The 9,637-nt window shown below is 34.5% G+C and overlaps 1 protein-coding gene across 1 annotated transcript in view; it reads left to right on the top strand.

Annotated features, from left to right (window-relative positions):
* LOC9648552 (pentatricopeptide repeat-containing protein At1g09900) overlaps window positions 1–947 on the top strand; it is a 2,774-nt gene extending 1,827 nt beyond the window's left edge. Inside the window, exon 2 of the mRNA XM_024689902.1 lies at window positions 1–947. Coding sequence (XP_024545670.1) covers window positions 1–852 — 852 coding nt within the window. The 3' untranslated portion in view covers window positions 853–947.
* The last annotated feature ends 8,690 nt before the right edge of the window (window positions 948–9,637 follow it).

Genomic DNA, 9,637 nt, shown 5'->3' with positions numbered 1-9,637 from the left:
CCGGACGTGGTGACTTACAACACGCTGCTCGACGCGGTATGCAAAGCCAGAAGGGTGGAAGAAGGCTGCAAGCTCTTCGAGGCGATGCGAGCTGCTGGCTACGTCCCAAACGTGATCACTTTCAGCACGCTCATCCACGGGCTGTGCCGGACGGGGGAACTGGAGAAGGCCTTGGAAGTCTTCGGCAGCATGCTCGAGGCCGGATGCAAGCCAAACAAGTACACTTACACGACTCTCATCGCGGGGCTTTGCCGGGCCGAGAAGGTGATCCAAGCCAGGGAGCTCTTCGAGAAGATGACTCAAGCGTGCATTCCCCCGGACGCGGTGGCCTACAACTCGCTCATCGCCGGCTACTGCAAGAGGGGCAGCATGGACGAGGCCGAAAAGCTCTACAGGGAGATGTCCGGCGGCGCAGGCTTGCAGCCAACGATTGTGACTTTCAACACGCTCATCGACGGGTTTTGCAAGCTGGGGAAGCTGGGCCGAGCGAACGAGCTCGTCGCGGAGATGGGAACCAAAGGTCTCGCGGCCGATACTTGCACGTATCGCATCCTCATCGCGGGACTGTCTCGAGCGACGAAGCTGGACGAAGCTCTGGAGGTTTACAAGCAGATGAGGGAGAAGAAGTTCTTGCTGGATCCCGTGAGCTGCGTGAGCTTCGTTGGAGGGCTTTGCAAGACGGGAAACATCGACCAGGCTTATGCGGTGTTTGAGGCGACGAGGAAGAGCGGCGCGGTGCCAAACCCGGAGACGTTTAGGATCCTTTCCGAGAGCTTGATCAAGCTCGGCAGGGTTGAGGATGCGCAAAAGCTGATGGAGCCGGCCAAGGCCAGAGACATCACAGCACAATAACAATAAAAAAAGACACTTCAGTTGAGAAGTAGAAATATAAGTAATTGAGCAGGATCTAATCTTTATTCTCAATTTCACAACTTGTTAAGAGTGCATGTAAAGGAATTCACATTTCTTTCTTTTTATTTTTTTATTTTCATCTTGACAATTGCTAAAAATTCCTTTTCTAATGACATTTTATCTACTTTTTTTCTTCTATAATTAATTTTTCATATATTCTCTTTTTTGGCGCAACACTTCAAACTTTGTTTTTCAGCAAATACAGTACTAGACCAAGAATTGATGATATAAATTGTGAAGTGAGATGAATGTAATGAATTTAAACAAATATAATAAGAGTGATGATGAATATAAATGAAAATGAAAATGAGTATAATGAGTCCAAATGGAATTAACACTTCAAAACGTTTTTATTTTTGAGGAGGGGATAAAAAGGTATAAAGAGGATGAATGGAGTAATTTTGACTTTTTATATGCAATGCTAAACAAAATAAAAGTTGTGTGAGTTAATATAGGTCTTGAAAGTTGACTAAAAAGAAGACATAAAATAAGTTTTTGTGAGTTTATAGAGGCTAATTGAAAGGTAAACATAAAAGTGGAATTTATCATTTACTGCAGTGATATTTAGGAGATTAAGTTTGCCCTCGAAGTCCCTTGTTTTAGTTTAGAGTTACAGTTTCAAAGTTAGTTTAAGCAATTAACAATTGTATATAAAATCACAATTCATTCATCAATTGAATGCTATAGCTTTAGGTTTATCATAGTTGTCAACAACTATATTTTATAGGTTAGTGGTCCCATAGGAGTTTCAAGTTCTATGCAATAGCTTAGCTAAAACTTTAAATATTCCACCAAATTTGACTTCTTTAAGTTTTTTTAATTTTTTGGACAGAAAGATGGTGTAAAATCAATTTATCCTTCATAGGATTGCTCATGGATGCCCTGTTGCTAGTGGCCAATTGTGAACTATAATCAATGCTCTCAAAAACACTCTAAATCACACTAAAAATTATGTGTAATCCCTCATTAGAGCTAAAAATATTCTAAGCACATTATTAATTTCTTTAAGAAAAGGGTAAAGCTTTTTTATAGTTGCCTTCCTCTTTATAGCATTGATTTCTTTTAGTTCTCTTTAAATCTCTATATCATAACCTAAATGCCACAATTATATCTAGAGCTTCAATTGCATATGTATACTTTCTCATTGATTTTTTTATTTTTCTTTTGATTCCTTTACATAATCATAATGTATTGCTAAGTATTTAGTTGCAATTTATAGATTTTAGAGCTTTATATTTAGGTGATATCTTAAGTGATAGAATGTTACATGATTGCAGGTATCAAAAGTTACTATTAGGAGTCTTTTTAGATATTCTTTCCTTATTGCCACAATAGCAAAAAGTTGATACTATTGGACCCTTTTTCAATCCCTTTTATTCAAGTGTTAATAAACATGATTTAACATTTGTATTTGACCTGGTTCATTAGTTCTTTTTGGCTCTATCTTGCACTGGCTTGACAAAATCCACTGCAATATTAAAATTAGTCCATCAATACTCACTATATGATAGTTTATTATGTTTGCTAAGACACTCTTGCTATCATTCCCCTATATGTTGGTTTCATTTGGTCCTATTAGCTATTTATAAAAAGTGTTTAGATTTACTAATTGAGCAGATTTAGAGAATTTAGAGATTGTTCTAAACATGAAGGTGTTATTCCCGCTCTCAAATTTGCAATCTAGCATCATTCTATACTTAATAAGTTTTTGTGATTGTCTTAGAGACTAACTTCTAGGATTTGGGGTCAAGGGGTGGGGGGTTAGAGGGTGCTGTGGGGGGTTCTAAATGTACAAATGTATAATAAGGATAGTGGGTGTATATTTAATTGTTATAGTCCTTTAAGTATGGATTTTGGTTACTTTTTTATATTAGATTGTATGAGCTTTCACTTGGGCTCATAAGGTAGATTGAAATGTATCATTTGCACAAATTTGTGCTTGGGCTTGGTTACTTTTTCATATTAGATTGTATAAGTTTTCATTTGGGCTTATAAAATGGATTGAGATATACCATTTGCATAAATTTATATTTAAGCTTATATGTATGTGTTAACATATGTAGCACACTCTATCTCTCTCCTCTTAAACCAACTAAAAAGGGGTTTTAAGGATCTACACTGACAATATATCCAATTCTCATTCTGTGATCACATATGTTATATGCACCCTCCTTCCTTATGAACTATTTACTAATAACCTTTACTAAGCCAATTAACCTCCATTTTCATATTAAATCTATTAATCTTTCCTGTACTATAGTCCCATAGTAGATACCTTTATCCTTCACTGAATCTATCAATTACTTTAAAAGAATACTTATGGATGCCCAAGGTTCTAAGAATTTATGATGACAATATTCAATACATAGAGAGAGTGTGAACTTGTGATTTTCTCACTAGTGCTATGCAATTGGGTCATAACTTTCTTAACTCTTGCACAATTAGCTAGAGAGTGAGTTAGGGTTTTGGTTTTTTAAAGTGTTCCCCCTCTCACTACTGAAGTTTACTATCATGATCTCCATTACTTTTTGACTATGATTAGCAACATTTAGTTTGTTAGATTGTGTGTGGATAGCTTTGTGTGTTATCCATTATCCTCAAATTATAGGAGGCCATTTTTATGAAGGAAAGTTCATTATAAAAAACACTTACACTCCTAAATCTATAGCACTAGAAGGTTGCTAAATAAATATACTCATATGAGTTTTAAAATCTCATATGTGTATTGAATTCAATATATTATTTTCTATAAATGCTTAGAGAATGTTTAAATCACAACCTAGTATAGAATATATACTATATTATGAGTTATACACCACCTAAAGATGGCTTATAAACAATCTAGTTTGAAACTTGATCCTTTTGAGTATCCCAAAACCCTTCGCATCCTTGTTTGCCATAATGTTTGTTAATAGTAGTTGATTGGGTTGTATTCTCTTGTAAGGAAAAGCAAGCAAAAACTCTTTAGGTTGGGGGTCGGGCTATTGTTATTAGAGGTTTTAATAATTGTTAATAATAGAAGATTTATCATTCTTTGGAATGGTGGATTATTCTTCAACAATAATTGTACATATCTATTAATGGGATGATTGATAATCTTCATTATAGTTAGTTATTTTCTTTAATGACTTTTACCTTTTTGTCTTGACACATATCCTTTGTGGTTTGATTTGAATTGATCTTTTTGGTTTGAGATACTAATAAAATATTGCTAACACTTAGTTTAACAACTTTAATTAATTAGTATTATTGATTTAGATTTATTTAAATTGTCTAATATGATAGTTAACATGAATGAGGTTAGCCCTTAGACATTCATTATAATATGTTAATTATTACTAAGGTTGGTTATGATAAATTGGGATGTTATTTTCTTTGGACAATACATTAGAAAGCATTTTTATTATTGAGTAATAATATTTTGTGTCTTTCTAGTTTTTTTTATAAATTGTTTAGCATTTTATCTTTGATATTTGGTAGTTCAAGCTTGATTCTAATGGTTTTTATACTTTGTGTTTTCCAGGTGATAACTTATTTGGAATACTTTAGTGTTCTAATTTAATATTTATTAACCAATAAATCATTGTCTTTAAAAAATCTTTATCTATGATTTTGATATAATCCATCATATTCATCTTCAAGTTTGGGCCAATATAGTTAAAGTGGCTTCAAAACTTTATGTGTATAATGATATCTCTAATCATAATGTAACTACTATTGACTGGTCACATGCAACTCCTGATATTCTTAATTTATGTTAAAAGGCATGACCATATAAACAATTTTAATTACTTATTGACAATAGTTTATTTAAACCTTACTAACAAGTTTGGTTTGTTGCTCATGAGGGTTAATGCTTTTGGCTTCTCACTTGTGGGATCATTTTTTGTAAATTAGGTGAAATTGAGTGATTGACTCCATTAGTCATTTTTTTGTCAATAATGGCTAAATGGTATTTGAGTAGTAGGATGTATTTTTTGTAAAATGTGACACTATGAACTTTTTTGAACATTCAGGTAATATAATTAACATTATAGTCAATTCTTGCTTTAAGTTTTTCTTACTATACATCAATATTGCTTAAAATCAATTAAGTTTTTTTTTTATTATCTTGTATATAAGTTTCACATGATTTAAGATGATGCAAATACTAATTTAGTTTTTTTCATTCTTTTTTATTTAAACTGTATTATTGAAGATACAGTTCCAAACAATAAAAAGCATACAAAAAATATAATAATTTATGCATTTATCATTGTTTGGAGATATTTATTTAATTTGAGAAATAGTGTTTCTTTTAAAATTTGAGAAATAGATCAGCCACCACTTTCGATAATTATAGTAAGCACACTCTATGTATAACTAAGTCCAAAACATCCTATCATAACTAATGCTTGAGGCTGAATGTGAGTTTGACCATGAGAATAATATCTTGAACTTTCTTGAGGCTGAGATAGGCCATAGCTAGGATTCTTGATAATAACTTGAAGTCATTTAAAACTAAGAAGAACTTGATTCTACTAGTCAAATGTAGATTTACCAAGCTTTAGAGCCAAATAGGAACATTAAGATAATACATGTAATATACTAACTACTTCCTAGGCTTGTAAATGATGATGAAATAAAACCTTGATAAGACCAGGGATTGTGGCTCAGGCTTAGTCTTAGGCACTGCCTCATGCTCTGGCTTAGACGGTTGATAGGCTGGGCTTAGGTGGTAGGCCAAGCTATATGTTGACAAGTCAAGTGGGTCCTAACCACAGGTTCTAGACTCACTTATTTGCAGGTTGTGTTAATCAAATGGCACACACTATTTTTAATGGTTGTGATAGCAAAATTTAGACTTATATAAACCTTTGAATTGAATCAACACTAGTCTTGGGCTGATCTTCTTGTGTTTTCTTGCTAACTTTCTCTTGTCTTTCATTATAGTCTTGTGTTCTTTGCCTATTAGTTTTGATAGAGACATGGATCCACAATATAACCACAAACCATTGATGCTGATGTTCCACATACAAGAGGGGACTAAATTGTGAAATGTCATCATAGGCACAAGTCTAGTAGGTATAGGAGAGCATGTAGGTGCAAGTACAAGCAAACTAGATGTAGGTAGTGGTTGATAACTTTCTTAACACCATAAGAGTCAATTTGTCCACATGCACAACTTTGTTGACAGTATTCTGAAGATCCACAGGATCATCCATAGTGATAAGAAAATCCTTAACATCCTCCTACAGGCCAACACAAACACTATCATTGAGAATTTATTCATGACCACAATGTCCAATACAAGAAGATGGAATTCCATGACATAGGTGAAGGCAGACTAGGTTCCATATATCAAACAATAGATCTTGATTATGGCAGAACAAACCCAATCAATATCATCAAAATAAGTAGTCATGTTGTCCTTGGACAAGTAGAGGTTCAAGAAGAGTGAAGAACCACAAAAATGTTGTAGCCTCCAACAAAGTACTGATTATGCTAATTTGAAACTTGGGTGTGGGATAACACTTTGGGCTGAAGCTTGAAGATCAAATCTAGAGAAAACCTTGCAAATCCACACACTTGCTACTAAACTTTTTGGGTGGAGGAGGTTGAGATATAAAGACAAAAAGGCAAAAGGAAAACAAGATTTGCAATATTTAGTATGTTGATAAAATTAGATGTGTACTTATGATATAATGTTTATGAATTCTTGCACAATTATGGTTACACTATGACATCTTGGAGACAGCAAGTGTATCCACAACCACTAGGTGGGCTTTTGACAACGGCAGTAGTGTTATGAAGCCTATGAAGTTGATTAGATGCTCTTCCCTTGACACCAGTGAGAGGGTGCTTGCTGGCCACTCCATATAAGCTTCTCTTCCATGGATAAAAAAATCCTAAACTTTCCATGGAGATAGGAAATTTGATTTGTAGTTTGTTTGCAAGAATTTGGCAGATCCCTTGAGTGAGCCCAACGAGTTTCCATATCCAACATTTCCTCTTGTTGAAATGGTGTGATACATGGGGTGAGAACAGTTTGTAGAAGTTGTAGAAGTGGTTTCAAAAATACGTATTGGATAGAAACTCAGGGCCTTTTGGGTGTGGCAAATGAGTTTTGGCACTTGCATCGTTTTTCGATTTATGGCATTAGGCTGCCATTCAGCAAATGCCCTACTAGGCATTTAGGCTATGATGCCAACAATGACAAGTCAAAAGCTCTAGGAGATGAACAACAACTTGCATGGAATAGGGTGTCATTGAAGATATACATATAGAAGATACAAATGCTAGAGATAAACATCTAAGCCCCTCACGATATAGAAGCTGTGAAAGATGTAGAATTGGGATTAGGAGTTGGTGCCAAAAAACTTGTATGCCTTATCCTATATCAGGTATTTTCTCACATGCTAACTAATGTCTTATACACTTCTTTCATTTTCACATTCCTCCATGATCCAATAAAGCTTGAGTCACTTATCCAAAAAAAGAGGACATAGACAAAATAACTAAATAGGTGAGAAATTTGTTGGAAACAGTATTTTTCATTATTGATGGTGGAAAGGTTATAGATGAAATGTTAGAACCAATAATTTTTCTACATATTAGTCTCTTTATGACAGATTTGACAAAGATCAAGCTGGTGGAAATGTTTGGTAAAATTCCCCACATTTGTTAAAATGTATATGTATATTCCTCAATGTCCTATAGGGACTAAATAAAACATTGAGAGAGCACTCTTACAAAATGAAACTAGTGAAAGTACGAGCATGAATACCCAATGTAGCTCTTGGGCTATTTGCCTCTTAAGTGACTCCACCATAAAACTTGAAGTCATCTATTATACTTTATAACATGTGAAACCCACCATAGAGCATTCCACCACCAATGTGTCTCTAGTGCCAAAATGATGTCTAATCATGATGTAACTCAAACTCTTAGATCCAAATGAAGTGAACTTAAGGCTAAAGCATGTTATTTTGCCTCCCACATGAGATAAGTGTGCTAGCTCATCCTCAAAAAAGTCCAAGTTTTGCCAAGTGATAAAATTGAGTTGAGCTCATGTGAGCTCAACTCAACATAAATAAACTCAAGCCAACAGAATCAACTAGAAGTTTTACAAAGGAAATCTAAATAAAAGAAATGAAGGTTCTAACAAACTTTAAAATATTGAAATATGTAATATCTAAGTTAAAAGTTTTTATTAGATTGAGTCGTTTAAAAAAGATAAAATTCATGAGAATCTATCTTTTGTAAAGCTTTATTATTTTACTATTGACTACTATTATAGTTATTATATTTTGATTTCACCTTGCATTTGTTGAGCCATGGTTTCTGATGTAGTACCTAAAGAATGGGCAGTTGCTAATAGGGTTGTGCTTATCTCGGATGAGATTGAAAACCTTAAGAAATTTGGTTTCAATCTTGAGAGGAAAGTTGGAGACATGAGTGACAAAGCCAGATTATTCCCATATAAATGCATAAGAGGTTAGCAAGAAAAGGTAAGGTAGTTAAATTTATTGGTACCCTTTTCAAGCAGAAGCAAGGTTAAATAAACTTGGCTTAAACACTTGAGTGTGAGATTCTCTTTATGAAGTATATCATTACGCTTGTAAAAGAGTATATAATCAAAATAGAAGATGGAGAGTACACAATTGCCATTCAAGACTTTCCTTCTTACACATGTTTAGACTTTACAAAATGCGAGGAACATAGGAATACATATACTCCTTGCCCTACATTTTTATCAACACTTTTTATTGTGCCCTCTATCATTGTGTTTATCTCTAACTCATAATCACTATCTTCATTATCCTTTCTTTCCTTCTTTTGTGTGGTTTAATTGCATTATGTAATGAGATAATTGTTGTATCTCTTAGCCGTTGAACCCTGGAAAGAAAGATGGCAAGAGTTAAAATTACTAACACTAAAACCCACAAACATTTGTATGTATTTGTTGTGAATGTGACTTCAGGTATCAAAATATATTTGTCAGCTAATCCTTACGAACACTCTTTTTACTGCCATAATGGCAAGAGATCGATACTACTGATTCCCTTCATTAGCCCCTTTTATCCAACTGTTAGTAAACTAAGCTTAGCATCTATACTTACCCAGATGGACATATAGTAGGAACTTCTATGTGTTTCTTGCTAAGCATTTTCAACTTAGCTTTTAATTTTCTTTTGCTCTGTCTTGCACTAGTTTCGCAAGAATCCTAGCATATTAAGTTTAGTCCCTTAATATTGCTACATGATAACTTACCATGTCTGCCAAACACTTTCACTATTATGCCTTATGTGTTAGTTCCATTTTAGATTCAACTACTATTTATGGTAAGTGTTTAGATCTACTCAAAAAACATATCTATAGAATGTAGAGAGTGTCTTAAACCTTATGATGTTGTTCTTGTTTTCAAACTCATGATCTAGCACTTGTAAGCAACCAAAGGGAACGACTCAAGAGACGATAAAGGGAAAGGGCCCATGAACAAGAGTGCACCCTCTTTTCCAATTGGTTAAGGGTCTTAGGATACATAGGGTTAAGCATCATTGTGTTTGAATAGTATTGGGTTGGGTGACCTCCCGGGAAGTCCAAACTTGAGCTTACATTTAGTATCAGAGAGGTCTCGGGTCCGACTTTGTTGGTTGGCTAGAAGAATCACACCACATGTTAATTGACATTTGGCTGGTCCAGTTTGCTCCTGTTGGGCTCGACCCGAGGGGTAGGGTGTCAA

The sequence above is a fragment of the Selaginella moellendorffii genome, unplaced genomic scaffold (assembly GCF_000143415.4).
Source record: "Selaginella moellendorffii unplaced genomic scaffold, v1.0 SELMOscaffold_64, whole genome shotgun sequence".
In the NCBI taxonomy this organism is placed as follows: domain Eukaryota; kingdom Viridiplantae; phylum Streptophyta; class Lycopodiopsida; order Selaginellales; family Selaginellaceae; genus Selaginella; species Selaginella moellendorffii.
This window is presented reverse-complemented; position numbering and strand designations above follow the sequence as displayed.